Source organism: Pseudophryne corroboree, chromosome 11, assembly GCF_028390025.1.
Source record: "Pseudophryne corroboree isolate aPseCor3 chromosome 11, aPseCor3.hap2, whole genome shotgun sequence".
NCBI lineage: Eukaryota > Metazoa > Chordata > Amphibia > Anura > Myobatrachidae > Pseudophryne > Pseudophryne corroboree.
The window spans coordinates 341,661,137-341,679,641 of NC_086454.1; the positions used below are offsets into that span (position 1 = coordinate 341,661,137).

The window sequence follows — 18,505 nt, forward strand, 5'->3', positions numbered from 1 at the left end:
GCTCAGGGCTGTTGGTGCAGGACTATGGAGATGAAATACTCCCTGCACACACACCCAGCCTGGGGTGGAGCTGGAGAGGTGGCCAGCCGCTGCAAGCCCAAGGTGTAGCTGGAGGCAGAGCAGCAGATTGATTGGCAGCTAAGGGGCGGATCCAGAAGGCAGTGTTACCAGTGACAGGGATTCAGGAGGCTGCAGCAGAAATAGAGCTTCCCAGTGCCCGTCTGCGGAGCAGGGAGTCGGGGGAGTAATACTGGTGAATGGAACCCCTCACTATCTTGTAACAGCTGCCCAGCTTATTATTATTTATTATCATACCAGTGCCGCTCACTGCAAGGAGGCTCCGTTGTGGGTGAGAGATGAGGAAGCCTTTAATATACAGTAATGGGCCTTCAGTCCTGTTATATGTGTTAGGAGTCCCAGGTTGTAGCCAAGGTGGTATATAACTGACTGTCTACATTTAGCAGCAGCTCCTGGGATCTTCACATAATAGAGGCTCGCAATAGCAAACCTCTCCGATAGAGAGACATTAAACACTATGTATATCCAGAGGAGGGGATCTATAGTTACCGTGACTTAATTTCCTTTCTGCTGAGAGACTGTGTAAGGATAAACAATTCTACATTAAATGGTATATTATTGTGTAACAACCCTGGAACATTTTCTAATAACACTAGATACGGGAAAGCTACATATTTCTTCAGCTAAAGTCGTATGACAATTGGTCATGAGCCACATCTACAGTATATTGGATATACAAAAAAAGAAGGGCCCCAACGAGTGCACTAAAGTTACTAAAGTACCTAAAGAGCAGTGGCGTAACTAGAAATTTATCTCCCCCAAGCCAAAAAATTCTTCGGCGCCCCCCCCCCCCCCCCATCCCCCATAATTCTGAGCAATAAAGGGCTAAATATGTGCGCGCCTTCGGCGCGCACAGCAAAAAAGGGTGTGTGGCTTCGTTGGAATGGGCGTGACATTGCAGGAAAAGACTACCTTATACCCCAGTTTTGCAACCTGCACACCCAGACGTTGGCCACCACAGGAAAGAAAAATAATCCTGATTCATGCCCCTTACATTATTTGTCATTTTTCCTCCTTATAGTAATGCCCAGTATACATTATGCCACATACTGCAATGGCCCTTAGACATTATGCCACACACAATAATGCACATGACACAGTATGCACACACCATAATGCCCCCGACACATTATGCCACACACCATAATGCCTGTGACACATTATGACAGGAATCGCAATACCCGTTATACACTATGCTACACACTGCAATGCCCCTGATACATTATAGCACATACAATGTCTGTGACACATTATGCCACACACTGCAATGACCTTGAGACATTATACCGCAATGCCCGTGATATAGTATACCATACACCGTAATGCCTGTGACACATATCGCAATGCCCGTTATACTCTATGCCACACACCGCAATGCCCGTTATATATTATGCCACACTGCAATGACCCTGAGACATTATACCACATACCACAATGCCCGTGATATAGTATTCCACACACCGTAATGCCTGACACATTATGACACACACCGCAATGTCCGTGATACATTATGCCACACACCGTAATGCCCATTACACATTAAGTCCTACAGTAAGGCTTCTAATTACTTTTCTCTGACGTCCTAGTGGATGCTGGGACTCCGTCAGGACCATGGGGATTAGCGGCTCCGCAGGAGACAGGGCACAAAAATAAAGCTTTAGGATCAGGTGGTGTGCACTGGCTCCTCCCCCTATGACCCTCCTCCAAGCCTCAGTTAGGTTTTTGTGCCCGTCCGAGCAGGGTGCAATCTAGGTGGCTCTCCTAAAGAGCTGCTTAGAAAAAGTTTTTAGGTTTTTTATTTTCAGTGAGTCCTGCTGGCAACAGGCTCACTGCATCGAGGGACTTAGGGGAGAGAAGTCAACTCACCTGCGTGCAGGATGGATTGGCTTCTTAGGCTACTGGACACCATTAGCTCCAGAGGGATCGAACACAGGCCCAGCCATGGAGTCCGGTCCCGGAGCCGCGCCGCCGACCCCCCTTGCAGATGCCGAAGGTTGAAGAGGTCCAGAAACAGGCGGCAGAAGACTTTTCAGTCTTCCTGAGGTAGCGCACAGCACTGCAGCTGTGCGCCATTGTTGTCAGCACACTTCACACAGCGGTCACTGAGGGTGCAGGGCGCTGGGGGGGGCGCCCTGGGCAGCAATGTATAATACCTTTTTATGGCTAAAAATACATCACATATAGCCCTTGAGGCTATATGGATGTATTTAACCCCTGCCAGATCTCACAAACTCCGGAGAAGAGCCCGCCGAAATAGGGGGCGGGGCTTATTCTCCTCAGCACACAGCGCCATTTTCCTGCTCAGCTCCGCTGTGAGGAAGGCTCCCAGGACTCTCCCCTGCACTGCACTACAGAAACAGGGTAAAACAGAGAGGGGGGGCACTTTTTTTTGGCGATATTACTATATTTAAGCTGCTATAAGGATACAACACTTATATAGGGTTGTTCCCATATATATTATAGCGCTTGGGTGTGTGCTGGCAAACTCTCCCTCTGTCTCCCCAAAGGGCTAGTGGGGTCCTGTCTTCAATAGAGCATTCCCTGTGTGTCTGCTGTGTGTCGGTACGTGTGTGTCGACATGTATGAGGACGATGTTGGTGTGGAGGCAGAGCAATTGCCGGTAATGGTGATGTCACCCCCCAGGGAGTCGACACCGGAATGGATGGCTTTGTTTATGGAATTACGTGATAATGTCAGCACATTACAAAAATCAGTTGACGACATGAGACGGCCGGCAAACCAGTTAGTACCTGCCCAGGCGTCTCAGACACAGTCAGGGGCTGTAAAACGCCCTTTACCTCAGTCGGTCGACACAGACCCAGACACGGACACTGAATCTAGTGTCGACGGTGAAGAAACAAACGTATTTTCCAGTAGGGCCACACGTTATATGATCACGGCAATGAAGGAGGCTTTGCATATCTCTGATACTACAAGTACCACAAAAAAGGGTATTATGTGGGGGGTGAAAAAACTACCTGTAGTTTTTCCTGAATCAGAAGAATTGAATGATGTATGTGATGAAGCGTGGGTTAACCCAGATAGAAAAGTGCTAATTTCAAAAAAGTTATTGGCATTATACCCTTTCCCGCCAGAGATTAGGGCGCGCTGGGAAACACCCCCTAGGGTGGATAAGGCGCTCACACGCTTATCAAAACAAGTGGCGTTACCGTCTCCTGATACGGCCGCCCTCAAGGATCCAGCTGATAGGAGGCTGGAAACTACCCTAAAAAGTATATACACACATACTGGTGTTATACTGCGACCAGCCATCGCCTCAGCCTGGATGTGCAGTGCTGGGGTGGTCTGGTCGGATTCCCTGACTGAAAATATTGATACCCTGGATAGGGACAGTATTTTATTGACTTTAGAGCAATTAAAGGATGCTTTTCTTTATATGCGAGATGCTCAGAGGGATATTTGCACTCTGGCATCGAGAGTAAGTGCGATGTCCATATCTGCCAGAAGAAGTTTATGGACGCGACAGTGGTCAGGTGATGCGGATTCCAAACGACATATGGAAGTATTGCCGTATAAAGGGGAGGAATTATTTGGCGTCGGTCTATCGGATCTGGTGGCCACGGCAACTGCCGGGAAATCCACCTTTTTACCTCAGACCCCCTCCCAACAGAAAAAGACACCGTCTTTTCAGCCGCAGTCCTTTCGGTCCTATAAGAACAAGCGGGCAAAAGGACAGTCATATCTGCCCCGAGGCAGAGGAAAGGGTAAGAGAGGGCAGCAAGCAGCTCCTTCCCAGGAACAGAAGCCCTCCCCGGGTTCTGCAAAGCCCTCAGCATGACGCTGGGGCTTTACAAGCGGACTCAGGAGCGGTGGGGGGTCGACTCAAGAATTTCAGCGCACAGTGGGCTTGCTCACAGGTGGACCCCTGGATCCTGCAGGTAGTATCTCAGGGTTACAGGTTGGAATTCGAGAAGTCTCCCCCTCGCCGGTTCCTAAAGTCTGCTTTGCCAACGTCTCCCTCAGACAGGGCGACGGTATTGGAAGCCATTCACAAGCTGTTTTCTCAGCAGGTGATAGTCAAGGTACCCCTCCTACAACAGGGAAAGGGGTATTACTCCACGCTATTTGTGGTACCGAAGCCGGACGGCTCGGTAAGACCTATTCTAAATCTGAAATCTTTGAACCTGTACATACAAAAGTTCAAGTTCAAGATGGAATCACTCAGAGCAGTGATAGCGAATCTGGAAGAAGGGGACTTTATGGTGTCCCTGGACATAAAAGATGCTTACCTGCATGTCCCAATTTGCCCTTCACATCAAGGGTACCTCAGGTTCGTGGTGCAAAACTGTCATTATCAGTTTCAGACGCTGCCGTTTGGATTGTCCACGGCACCTCGGGTCTTTACCAAGGTAATGGCCGAAATGATGATTCTTCTGCGAAGAAGAGGCGTATTAATTATCCCTTACTTGGACGATCTCCTGATAAGGGCAAGGTCCAGAGAACAGCTGGAGGACGGAGTAGCACTAACCCAAGTAGTGCTGCAACAACACGGGTGGATTCTGAATTTTCCAAAATCTCAGTTGAACCCGACAACACGTCTGCTGTTCCTGGGAATGATTCTGGACACGGTTCAGAAAAAGGTGTTTCTTCCGGAGGAGAAAGCCAAGGAGTTATCCGAACTTGTCAGGAACCTCCTAAAACCAGGAAAAGTGTCTGTGCATCAATGCACAAGAGTCCTGGGAAAGATGGTGGCTTCTTACGAAGCAATTCCATTCGGCAGATTCCACGCACGAACTTTTCAGTGGGATCTGCTGGACAAATGGTCCGGATCGCATCTGCAGATGCATCAGCGGATAACCTTATCGCCACGGACAAGGGTGTCTCTTCTGTGGTGGTTGCAGAGTGCTCATCTGTTAGAGGGCCGCAGATTCGGCATACAGGACTGGGTCCTGGTGACCACGGATGCCAGTCTGAGAGGCTGGGGAGCGGTCACACAGGGAAGAAACTTCCAGGGAGTATGGTCAAGCCTGGAGATGTCTCTTCACATAAATATACTGGAGCTAAGAGCGATTTACAATGCTCTAAGCCTGGCAAAACCCCTGCTTCAGGGTCAGCCGGTGTTGATCCAGTCGGACAACATCACGGCAGTCGCCCACGTAAACAGACAGGGCGGCACAAGAAGCAGGAGAGCAATGGCAGAAGCTGCAAGGATTCTTCGCTGGGCGGAAGATCATGTGATAGCACTGTCAGCAGTGTTCATTCCGGGAGTGGACAACTGGGAAGCAGACTTCCTCAGCAGACACGATCTACACCCGGGAGAGTGGGGACTTCATCCAGAAGTCTTCCACATGATTGTGAACCGTTGGGAAAAACCAAAGGTGGATATGATGGCGTCTCGCCTCAACAAAAAACTGGACAGGTATTGCGCCAGGTCAAGAGACCCTCAGGCAATAGCTGTGGACGCTCTGGTAACACCGTGGGTGTTCCAGTCAGTGTATGTGTTTCCTACTCTGCCTCTCATACCCAAAGTACTGAGAATTATACGGCAAAGGGGAGTAAGAACGATACTCGTGGCTCCAGATTGGCCAAGAAGAACTTGGTACCCGGAACTTCAGGAGATGCTCACGGAAAATCCGTGGCCTCTACCTCTAAGACGGGACCTGATTCAGCAGGGACCGTGTCTATTCCAAGACTTACCGCGGCTGCGTTTGACGGCATGGCGGTTGAACGCCGAATTCTAAGGGAAAAAGGCATTCCGGAAGAGGTCATTCCTACACTGGTTAAAGCCAGGAAGGAGGTGACTGCACAATATTATCACCGCATTTGGAGAAAATATGTTGCGTGGTGTGAGGCCAGGAAGGCCCCCACGGAGGAATTTCAACTGGGTCGATTCCTTCATTTCCTGCAAACAGGATTGTCTATGGGCCTCAAATTGGGGTCCATTAAGGTTCAAATTTCGGCCCTGTCGATTTTCTTCCAGAAAGAATTGGCTTCAGTTCCTGAAGTCCAGACTTTTGTAAAAGGAGTACTACATATACAGCCCCCGGTTGTGCCCCCAGTGGTAGGCGCCGAGGGTCCGCCCGTCAGTGCGGCCCGGCGCCTAGCAACTAGGGACGCCGCCGGCTCCCTAGCAACGCTAGACGCCGGGCGCACGGAGCCGCTCAGACCCTAGCAACGGGGACGCCACGGTCGGACCGCGTTCCCCGTTGCTGGGTCTTAATTAATCAGTTCAATTGTATCCTGGCCGTGCAGCATGCAGCTGCACGGCATGATTATGTGATTACCCTGTCTGGATCTTGATTGGAGGGCTCCCAAATTTAAGCACTCTCAGGACTTCTCACAGACGCCGGTGATAGCTTCCTGTTTGCTGTGTCAGTTACAGAGAGTTTCCAGTCCTGCTCAATCCGGTTGTTCCTGTCCTCAGTGGTCCTGTACTCGGAAGTTGTCATCTATTCCTGGAGTCCGACCGAGCACCTTTAACATCCTGTGGTGTTCGTGAGTCGCGGCGTAGCCGTGTGTTGCGGCTTGACCGCTTACTGTTTATTTAGTTTCATTGTGTTCCGGAGCTTTTGCGGAGGATTCCGCTCCCACAAGTCCACTCTGGTATCCAGCGGTGCTGGATAGGAGTAACGGATCAGTGGATCTTTGGTTGTCCTTTTCCCTGGCGGTTTGTCCGCACATACTTTTGGTTTAAGTTAGTTAGCTTGTAGCCCCTGGCCTGGTTGCTTAGTCAGAGGGCCCCTTGTTATCACCCTGTCTCGGATTTCCCTTTGTCTCCCATTAAGACCTGAGGGGGCATCGAAGTTGGGCAGACATAATCCGCCCTTCAAACGCGGCTGCCATGGGCTCAAGCAACCATAGTCTCGCAGGGGATTTCTGATAACACGGGCGAGACAACGGAGTTAGGGCGCCAGGGGTTACTAGGCTTTCCTGCTCCCGTAACCAGCATATCTTTCCAGTACTCAGACCTCTGCCATAAGATCTCCTCTGGTCTGGAGTACGGGAATCATAACATTATCACCGGCCAGACTAAAATTTAAAATTAAACAGGATTTCATTTTTTCCCTTATTCAGTTGGAAGATTTGTCGGCCTCATGAATCCCACCGGTGTTGGGCCAAATCCTGGCCAGCTTCTAGTTAGCCAGATTCAAGAACTTACTCAGATGGTTCAGGATCTGTCCCTTCGGGTGAGGTCACAGGAAGATCTGTTACGGACCTTCCCCGAGGGTCATTCCTGAACCAAAAATGCATTTGCCTGACCGTTTTTCTGGGGATAGAAAGCAGTTTTTTAATTTTAAAGAGTCTTGTAAACTTTATTTTCGTTTAAGACCAGTCTCCTCAGGTACGGAATCTCAGCGGGTTGGAATTATTATTTCTTTACTTCAGGGGGATCCTCAGACCTGGGCTTTTGGTTTAAGAACAGACGATCCGGCTTTATTGTCTGTAGACGCCTTTCTGGGGTCTTTAGGGCTATTGTATGACGACCCTGATAGAGAGGCATCCGCCGAGAGTCAGTTGCGTGCTCTCAGACAGGGTAGGAATCCCGCAGAGATTTATTGTACGGAGTTTCGCCGTTGGTCGAACGACTGTGGATGGAATGACCCAGCCCTGCGCAGTCAGTTTCGCCTCGGCTTATCCGAGTCTATAAAAGACAGTCTCCTTCAGTATCCCACTCCTGAGACTCTCGATAAACTCATGGAGCTCTCTATTAAGATTGATCGTCGTCTCAGAGAGCGGAGGGCTGAAAAAGGAGCATCTGTCGGGTCTACTCCTTGTGTTTTTTCCATTCCTGTGGACATAGAGGAGCCCATGCAGATAGGCCTCTCCAAACTGTCTCCTGAAGAAAGAACCAGAAGGCAAAATTCTGGTCTTTGTTTATACTGTGGAGGTAAGGGACATTTTGCCCGTAGTTGTCCGAACAAGTCGGGAAACGCCTCGACCAAGTGATTTGTGAGGGGGTTCACTTTGGTCTGCAGCTTATCTCCTCAAATAATTCACTGTTAGTCCCAGCTAAAGTTTCCTTTGGCAGCCTCTGTTCCTCGGTCTCGGCTTTTGTGGACAGTGGAGCTGCAGGGAACTTTATGGATTTAACATGGGCCAAGGCCTTGGGTATTCCTCAGTTAGCCTTGGGTAGGTGTATCACCATGCATGGTTTAGATGGGAGTCCCTTGTCCAATGGGGTTATTTCTCTCTGTACACCTCCTGTTCTACTTTCGGTAGCTCTGCATTCTGAAAAAATTGAGTTTTTCCTTACCCATTGCCCAGCAGTTCCAGTGGTTCTGGGTCACCCTTGGCTGGCCTTTCATAATCCCATCATTGATTGGCAGTCGGGGGAGATCTCACAATGGGGTACCATCTGTAATAAGGAATGTATTACGTTTCCCATCAGAATAGCTGCTGTCATTCCCGCACCCATTCCTGTGGAATACCAGGATTTTGTTGATGTATTTTCCAAGGGCAATGCGGACATTCTGCCTCCCCATAGGCCTTATGATTGTGCTATTGAGCTAATTCCTGGTGCCACTTTGCCTAAGGGAAGGTTATATGCATTGTCCGGACCTGAAACTGTGGCCATGAATGAGTATGTTAAAGAAAGCCTAGGGAAAGGATTAATCAGGCCATCTAAATCCCCTTTAAGTGCAGGCTTCTTCTTCGTGGAGAAGAAGGATGGATCACTCAGACCTTGCATTGACTTTAGAGCCTTGAATAAGATCTCAGTAAAAAATACTTACCCTTTGCCGCTGATTTCTGTCCTCTTTGATCAGCTACGTTCGGCTGTGATTTTTTCTAAGATTGACCTGAGAGGAGCATATAACCTCATCCGGATCAAGTCAGGGGATGAGTGGAAAACGGCATTCAGTACTCAGTCGGGTCACTATGAGTATCTGGTTATGCCATTCGGCCTGTCTAACGCTCTGGCAGTTTTCCAGGATCTCATTAACGATGTGCTCCGTGAATTTCTTGGAAGATTCGTTGTAGTCTACTTAGACGATATTTTGATATATTCTGACTCTATAGAACAACATGTTACCCAGGTGCGTCAGGTTCTAAAAAAATTACGTGAAAATCACCTATATGCCAAGCTGGAGAAGTGTGAATTTCATGTCACGGAGGTATCCTTTTTAGGGTACATCATTTCCCCTCGGGGATTCTGTATGGAACCAAAGAAGCTCCAAGCCATCCTTAGTTGGGCGCAACCCACCAACTTAAAAGCAATTCAGCGCTTTTTAGGGTTTGCGAATTACTATAGAAGATTTATTCACTCTTTCTCCGACCTAGTTGCTCCCATTGTGGCACGGACTAAGAAGGGAGCAGATCCTACCAACTGGTCACGTGAAGCTGAGTTATCTTTTCAGGCCTTGAAACAAGCCTTTGTCTCAGCCCCAGTCCTCAGACATCCCAACCCAGAATTGCCTTTCATTGTTGAGGTTGATGCCTCGGAGGTTGGAGTAGGAGCTATCCTATCTCAGAAGGATCCGGATTCTCTAGAATTACATCCTTGTGCCTTTATGTCCAGGAAATTCTCATCTGCTGAATCCAACTACGATGTTGGTAACCGGGAATTACTGGCTATTAAATGGGCTTTCGAGGAGTGGAGGCATTGGCTTGAAGGAGCCACTCATACCATTTCAGTTTTGACTGATCACAAAAATCTTCAATACATTGAATCAGCTAAACGGCTGAATGCCCGGCAAGCTCGTTGGGCTTTATTTTTTACTCGTTTCAAGTTCATTATCACCTTCAGGCCAGGTTCCAAGAATACCAAGGCAGATGCCCTGTCACGCAGTTTTCTTCCAGTTCAAGACAACAGTCCTGTTACTCCCATACTTCCGTCTTCAGTCATTCGGGCAGGCCTCACACAAGATTTATTTACCCAGTTAAAGCAGCTTCAACATCAAGCTCCTGGAAATACTCCTGCTGGTCGTCTTTATGTCCCCGAGTTTTTGAGAGCAACTGTTTTGACGGAGTTTCATGATAGCAAAGTTGCCGGGCATCCGGGGATCGCCAAAACTTTTGAATTAGTTTCCCGCTCGGTATGGTGGCCTGGTATTTCCAAAGACATTAAGGAGTTTGTTTTTTCTTGTCAGGTCTGTGCACAGCATAAGGTTCCCCGTTCCTTGCCTATCGGTCAACTTATGCCCTTGAATGTTCCTCTTAGGCCATGGTCTCATATTTCCATGGATTTTGTGGTGGACCTCCCTCTCTCAGCCGGATGCCGAGTCATATGGGTGGTAGTGGACCGTTTTAGCAAAATGGCCCATTTCATTGCTCTTCCCCGATTGCCATCTGCCCAGGGATTGGCAGTCTTGCTCCTCCGCCATGTTTTCAGACTCCATGGGTTACCCACTGATATTGTTTCTGATCGGGGTCCACAATTCATTGCACAATTTTGGAAGTCTTTTTGTGCCTCATTAAAGATGAAATTACCTTTAACTTCTGGCTACCATCCCCAATCCAACGGGCAGACTGAGCGAGTTAATCAATCATTAAAACAATATTTGCGTTTGTACTCGGCCAAACTCCAAAATGACTGGTCTGAGTTTCTTCCGTTGGCGGAGTTTGCTTACAACAATGCCTGTCATTCCTCCACCAATGTGTCTCCATTTTTTTACAGTTTTTGGTTTTCACCCCAGAGCTAATTCCTTTTTTCAACATTCCTCTGTCTCCTCACTGACCTTGACCTCTCATCTCAAACTCATTTGGAGAAAAGTGCACCTGGCTCTCAGAAAAGCGGCATTTCGGGAGAAAAATTTTTCTGACAGGCTCCGGCGGCCGTGCACTTTTAAAGTAGGAGATAGGGTATGGTTGTCGACTCGCAACATTAAACTTCGACAAACCTCAGCCAGATTGGGTCCTAAATTTATTGGACCATTTCATATTATCAAAAAAGTCAATCCAGTTGCTTTCCGGTTACGTTTACCAAAAACTTTACGGATCGGAAATACCTTCCATTGCTCCTTGTTAAAACCATATGTTTCGTCCAGTAGATTTCCTCGCAAGATCTCTCAGGGGAAATCACCAATAGATGTACAGGGTCAGCAGGAGTTCTTGGTGGAGAAGGTTCTCGATTCCAAGTTGTCCCGGGGTCGGCTTTATTTTTTGGTACATTGGAGAGGTTATGGTCCAGAAGAAAGGTCTTGGGTCCTGGATGAGGATCTCCATGCCCCGAGGCTCAAAAGGGCATTTTTTCGAGAATTTCCTCAGAAACCTGGCCTTAGGGGTTCCTTGACCCCTCCTCAAGGGGGGGGTACTGTTAGGCGCCGAGGGTCCGCCCGTCAGTGCGGCCCGGCGCCTAGCAACTAGGGACGCCGCAGGCAGACAGCCGCCGGCTCCCTAGCAACGCTAGACGCCGGGCGCACGGAGCCGCTCAGACCCTAGCAACGGGGACGCCACGGTCGGACCGCGTTCCCCGTTGCTGGGTCTTAATTAATCAGTTCAATTGTATCCTGGCCGTGCAGCATGCAGCTGCACGGCATGATTATGTGATTACCCTGTCTGGATCTTGATTGGAGGGCTCCCAAATTTAAGCACTCTCAGGACTTCTCACAGACGCCGGTGATAGCTTCCTGTTTGCTGTGTCCGTTACAGAGAGTTTCCAGTCCTGCTCAATCCGGTTGTTCCTGTCCTCAGTGGTCCTGTACTCGGAAGTTGTCATCTATTCCTGGAGTCCGACCGAGCACCTTTAACATCCTGTGGTGTTCGTGAGTCGCGGCGTAGCCGTGTGTTGCGGCTTGACCGCTTACTGTTTATTATTTAGTTTCATTGTGTTCCGGAGCTTTTGCGGAGGATTCCGCTCCCACAAGTCCACTCTGGTATCCAGCGGTGCTGGATAGGAGTAACGGATCAGTGGATCTTTGGTTGTCCTTTTCCCTGGCGGTTTGTCCGCACATACTTTTGGTTTAAGTTAGTTAGCTTGTAGCCCCTGGCCTGGTTGCTTAGTCAGAGGGCCCCTTGTTATCACCCTGTCTCGGATTTCCCTTTGTCTCCCATTAAGACCTGAGGGGGCATCGAAGTTGGGCAGACATAATCCGCCCTTCAAACGCGGCTGCCATGGGCTCAAGCAACCATAGTCTCGCAGGGGATTTCTGATAACACGGGCGAGACAACGGAGTTAGGGCGCCAGGGGTTACTAGGCTTTCCTGCTCCCGTAACCAGCATATCTTTCCAGTACTCAGACCTCTGCCATAAGATCTCCTCTGGTCTGGAGTACGGGAATCATAACACCCAGTGGCTCCGTGGGACCTTAATGTAGTTTTGGATTTTCTCAAATCCCATTGGTTTGAGCCACTCAAATCGGTGGATTTGAAATATCTTACGTGGAAAGTAACCATGCTACTGGCCCTGGCTTCAGCCAGGAGAGTATCAGAATTGGCGGCTTTATCGTATAAAAGCCCATATCTGATTTTCCATTCGGACAGGGCAGAACTGCGGACGCGTCCTCAGTTTCTGCCTAAGGTGGTGTCAGCGTTTCACCTGAACCAGCCTATTGTGGTGCCTGCGGCTACTAGCGATTTGGGGGATTCCAAGTTGCTGGACGTTGTCCGGGCATTGAGAATATATATTTCAAGGACGGCTGGAGTCAGAAAATCTGACTCGCTGTTTATACTGTATGCACCCAACAAGCTGGGTGCTCCTGCTTCTAAGCAGACGATTGCTCGTTGGATTTGTAGCACAATTCAACTGGCACATTCTGTGGCAGGCCTGCCACAGCCTAAATCTGTCAAGGCCCATTCCACAAGGAAGGTGGGCTCATCCTGGGCGGCTGCCCGAGGGGTCTCGGCATTACAACTCTGCCGAGCAGCTACGTGGTCGGGGGAGAACACGTTTGTAAAATTCTACAAATTTGATACCCTGGCTAAAGAGGACCTGGAGTTCTCTCATTCGGTGCTGCAGAGTCATCCGCACTCTCCCGCCCGTTTGGGAGCTTTGGTATAATCCCCATGGTCCTGACGGAGTCCCAGCATCCACTAGGACGTCAGAGAAAATAAGATTTTACTTACCGATAAATCTATTTCTCGTAGTCCGTAGTGGATGCTGGGCGCCCATCCAAAGTGCGGATTGTCTGCAATACTTGTACATAGTTATTGTTACAAAAAAATTGGGTTGTTATTGTTGTGAGCCGTCTGTTCAGAGGCTCCTACGTTTATCATACTGTTAACTGGGTTCAGATCACAAGTTGTACGGTGTGATTGGTGTGGCTGGTATGAGTCTTACCCGGGATTCAAAATCCTTCCTTATTGTGTACGCTCTTCCGGGCACAGTATCCTAACTGAGGCTTGGAGGAGGGTCATAGGTGGAGGAGCCAGTGCACACCACCTGATCCTAAAGCTTTATTTTTGTGCCCTGTCTCCTGCGGAGCCGCTAATCCCCATGGTCCTGACTGAGTCCCAGCATCCACTACGGACTACGAGAAATAGATTTATCGGTAAGTAAAATCTTATTTTCAATTACCTGCTCGTTGTCAGGGGTTTCATGCACTGGGTGTCATGCTCGTTGCCAGGGGTTTCATGCTCTTGGTTCCATGCACGGTGCCAGGGGTTTTCATGCTCGTTGCCAGGTGTTTCATGCACTGGGTGTCATGCTCGTTGCCAGGTGTTTCATGCACTGGGTGTCATGCTCGTTGCTAGGAGGTAGTCCTTGTTGCTAGGGCTGTGCTCCCAGTGCCACATATGTCCCCAGTGCCAGATATTCCCCCACGGTGCCAGGTACTCACATGCCCCCAGTGCCAAATATAGCGCCCCCCCCCCCATGTGCCAGGTACACATATACCCCCCCAGTGCCAGATATTCCCCCACAGTGCCACATATGCCCCCAGTGCCAGATATCCCCCCCCCAGTGCCACATATGCCCCCCCAGTGCCACATATGCCCCAGTGCCAGATATTCCCCCCCCCAGTGCCATATATGCCCCCAGTGCCAGATATTCCCCCCCAGTGCCATATATGTCCCCAGTGCCAGATATTCTCCCCCCCCCCCCGTGCCAAATATGCCCCCAGTGCCAGATATTCCCCCCAGTGCCAGATATGCCCCCTCAGTGCGTGCCCCCAACGCTTCCTCCGCCGCCGCTCCCCTGCTGTAAGGAGGGACACGGAGGGCACAGCGCGCGCCTCTCCTGTGTCCCTCCTGGGTCTCCGGCGGCCGCGGGTCTAATAAAGGAAGTGCTCACGAACGGCACTTCCTTTATTAGACCCGCGGCCGCTGGAGACCCGGGAGGGACACAGGAGAGGCGCGCGCTGCGCGCTCCGTGTCCCTCCTAACAGCAGCGGTGGGAACGAGACCGCAGACTGACAAGCGGACGCTCGTCCGCATGTCAGTCTGCACTAAATCAGTGGCGCCCCCGCAGCCCCTCGCCCCCAAGCCACCGCGAGGGCTGCGGGGGCAGTAGTTACGCCACTGCTAAAGAGACTAATTTAAACCCAGGTTTAATTGCAACATTATATTTTCAGAGGTTCATTGTGTTGTAATGTAAGCTTTACACCTATAGAAGTACATTCTACTATATACTGAATACATAACAAATATGAATAGCAGTTTATGATTTACTCAGAATACATCAAACCATTATAAATATCTGTATGTCATGTTAATGTGATTCTCACATGAACGTGTTAGAGGTTACTGAGAAAATGCCGGCTAAAGTGGTCAGTGGAAAAAAACACCACTATTGGTTTCTATAACTGTGTACTCTTGTTGTACCAAATTCTTATTGCACCATTACATTCCAATGGTATCATTTACACGTGGGTTTTCCCAAGTAGGCCCATAAATACTTCCCAATACTTGGGAGGAGGCACATTGGTAGTATTGTAGGTAGCCCATATACCCCTGGGATTAAAGGGGGCGGGGGGGTTACACTAATGTGATGGTTCTCAACACAAGTACCCCCAACAGGTCAGGTTTTCTGGATGTCTTTAAACCTGCACAGGTGAAATAATCTATGCGGGTCAGTAATTATCCCACCTACTTCCACAGACAGAAATCCTGAAAACATGACCTACTGTGGATGCTGGGTGGTTGGAGCTGAGATCTCCTGCTCTAATAGATAATCAGCTCTGTATATTGGTAAGAGGTGATGTAACTGACGGTGTTTCTCTGTCCTAGTTCTGGCGATGATCAGTTACCGGGAAACTACGGATTCTTGGATCAGGTGCAGGCGCTCCGGTGGGTTCAGGGGAACATCGTGGATTTTGGAGGAGACCCCAACTCTGTCACAATATTTGGGGAGTCTGCTGGAGGAGTCAGTGTCTCTGCCCTGGTATGATGTATTAATATCATATTTATAGTGTATTCTCTCCTATTTAGCCCACACAAGGCGGTCGGTAGAAATTTTATGCTATAAGAAATGCCTCGAAGACTGCACATAACTGTATGTATCACTGATGTGTTCTGTATAAATGGGATTTTAATTACCTACCAGTAGTCTGTAGAGGATGCTGGGGTCCACATTAGTACCATGGGGTATAGACGGGTCCACTAGGAGCCATTGGCACTTTAAGAGTTTGAGAGTGTGGGCTGGCTCCTCCCTCTATGCCCCTCCTACCAGACTCGGTTTAGAAAATGTGACCGGAGGAGCCGGTCACAGCTAGGGGAGCTCTATAGAGCTTCTATAGAAAAGTTTATTTTAGAGTTTATTTTTTTACAGGGAGGCTGCTGGCAACAGCCTCCCTGCATCGTGGGACTAAGGGGAGGGGTAGGGGTTGAAGTAGTGTCCGTCCTGCGGGGTCTGAGCCACTATCTCCGCTGACAGGACACTGAACTCCTGAAGAGATCGAACGTTCCCCGCCACAGGGGATCGTTCACCCCGGCAGCATGCCGCCGCCCCCTTACAGAGCCAGAAGATCAGGGTCCACTAGGAGCCATTGGCACTTTAAGAGTTTGAGAGTGTGAGCTGGCACCTCCCTCTATGCCCCTCCTACTAGACTCGGTCTAGAAACTGTGCCCGAGGAGACTGACATCTTCGAGAGAAGGATTACACAGATAGTGGCGAGATTCACACCAGCTCACACAACAAGGCAAACCAAGCTAACTAGCTTGAAACATCAGCAACTGCTTAACAATATTACTTACCAAGTAACGAAACAGTACTTACCCAGAACTAAGCAGTACTGAACTAAGTAACCACTGCAGGATCACGAAGCGATGGGCGTGCGCCCAGCATCCTCTACGGACTACGAGAAAGGATTTACCGGTAGGTAATTAAAATCCTATTTTCTCTTACGTCCTAGAGGATGCTGGGGTCCACATTAGTACCATGGGGATGTCCCAAAGCTCCCAGAACTGGAGGGAGAGCGCGGAGGCTCCTGCAGAACTGATTGAGCAAACTTCAGGTCCTCAGGGGCCAAAGTATCGAACTTGTAGAACTTTGCAAACGTATTCGACCCAGACCAAGTAGCAGCTTGGCAAAGCTGTAAAGCCGAGACACCCCGGGCAGCTGCCCAGGAAGAGCCCATCTAATGAGTAGAGTGGGCCTTAACAGACATAGGACATGGCAATCCTGCCGTAGAATGCGCATGCTGGATAGTGACCCTGATCCAGTGAGAGATCGTCTGCATAGAAGCAGGACACCCAAGTTTCTTGGGATCATACAGGACAAACGAAGAGTCCGATTTTCAGTGACGAGCAGTCCTTATCACATTGATTTTTTAGAGCCCTTACAACATCCAAGGACTTTGATGAAATTGAGGAGTCAGTAGCAACTGGCACCACAATAGGTTGGTTGATATGAAATGGCGACACAACCTTCGGCAGGAACTTCAATTACAAAGCCCCCAACTCCAACACACGTCTAGCAGAAGCCAAGGCCAACAAAGTGATAGCCTTCCACGTGAGAAACTTGACCTCAACCTCCTGTAGAGGCTCAAACCAGTCTGACTGGAGGAACTGCAAGACCACGTTAAGATACCAGGATGCCATAGGTGGCACGAAGGGAGGCTGGATGTGCAGAACGCCTTTCAAAAAAGTCTGAACCTCAGGGAGGGCAGCAAACTGTTTCTGGAAGAAAATGGATAGTGCCGAAATCTGGACCTTTATGGATCCTAACCTCAGGCCCATATCCCTACCTGCTTGCAGGAAGAGGAGAAAACGTCCCAGTGGAAACTCCACCGCAGGAAACTTCTTGGACTCGCACCAAGATACATATTTTTTCCAAATACGATGATAGTGTTTAGACATTACTCCATTCCTAGCCTGTATCAGGGTAGGAATGACTTTGTTCGGGATGCCCTTCCGAGCTAGTGACTGGCGTTCAACCTCCATGCCGTCAAACATAGCCGCGGTAAGTCTTGATAAGTGAACGGCCGCTGCTGCAGCAGGTCCTCCCAAAGAGGAAGAGGTCTCGGCTCTTCTAGCAGTAGATTCAGAAGATCTGCATACCAAGCCCTTCTTGGCCAGTCCAGAGCAATGAGGATTGCCTGAACTTTTTGTTCTCCTTATGATTTTTAGACTCTTGGAATGAGTGGAAGTGGAAGAAACACATACACCGACTGGAACACCCACAGAGTCACTAGGGTGTCCACTGCAGAGCCTCGCAAGAGGCCACCATCTTTCCCAGAAGGCGAATGCACTGATGAACTGGCACCTGGGCTGGCTTCAGGACATCCCGGTCCATTGCTTGTATAACCAACGCTTATTCCTCTGGAAGAAACTCTCTCTGCACTGCCGTGTCGAGGATCATTCCCAGAAATGACAACCTCCTGGTTGGTTCAAATGTGATTTTGGAAGATTGAGGATCCAACCATGTTCCTTGAAGTTGGGTCGTGAGAGCTGCAGACTGTAACAGCTTCTCCTTGGACGATGCCTTTATCAGCAGATCATCCAGATATGGAATTATGTTCACCCCCTGTCTGCGGAGGAGAACCGTCATTTCCGCCATCACCTTGGTGAATACCCTCAGTACTGTGGCCTGGAATTGAAAAAGACAGCCCAACAGTGCGAATCGGAGATAAGCTTGATGCGGCTGCCAAATCGGAATGTGGAGGTACACATCCTTGATATACAGGGATACCAGGAATTCCCCCTCTTCCAGACCTGATATCACCGCCCTTAGAGACTCCATTTTGCACTTGAACTCCCTCAGAAAGGGGGTTAGTGATTTTAAGTTCAGAATGGGCCTGACCGAAACATCCGGTTTCGGTACCACGAAAAGGTTCGCATTTGTTTTGCATGTGGGGAGGAACTGGGACAATAACCTGTGCTTCCACCAACTTCTGGATGGCTCCCTGTAGGGTAACCGGTGAGGAGGGAGATCCTGAAATCACAGCCAGTACCCCTGGGACACAATATCTTGTACCCAGGGATCCAGGCCAGACGACACCCAGATGTGACTGAAATGTCTGAGTCTCGCCCTCACCGGCCCTACCTCCAGGCCACGTGGTCCACCGTCATGCTGAGGACTTTGGCGTAGCTGAAGCAGGCTTCTGTTCCTGGGAACCTGCGGCAGCAGGTTTCTTGGATTTTGGCCGACATCC

General features: G+C 49.4%; 1 protein-coding gene across 1 annotated transcript in view; it reads left to right on the forward strand.

Annotated features, from left to right (window-relative positions):
• The window catches only part of LOC134969750 (cocaine esterase-like), a 139,821-nt gene that overhangs the window by 63,333 nt on the left and 57,983 nt on the right, over window positions 1-18,505 (forward strand). Inside the window, exon 5 of the mRNA XM_063945907.1 lies at window positions 15,141-15,294. Within this exon, the coding sequence (XP_063801977.1) occupies window positions 15,141-15,294 (154 nt within the window). The remainder of the gene's footprint in view (window positions 1-15,140; window positions 15,295-18,505) is intronic.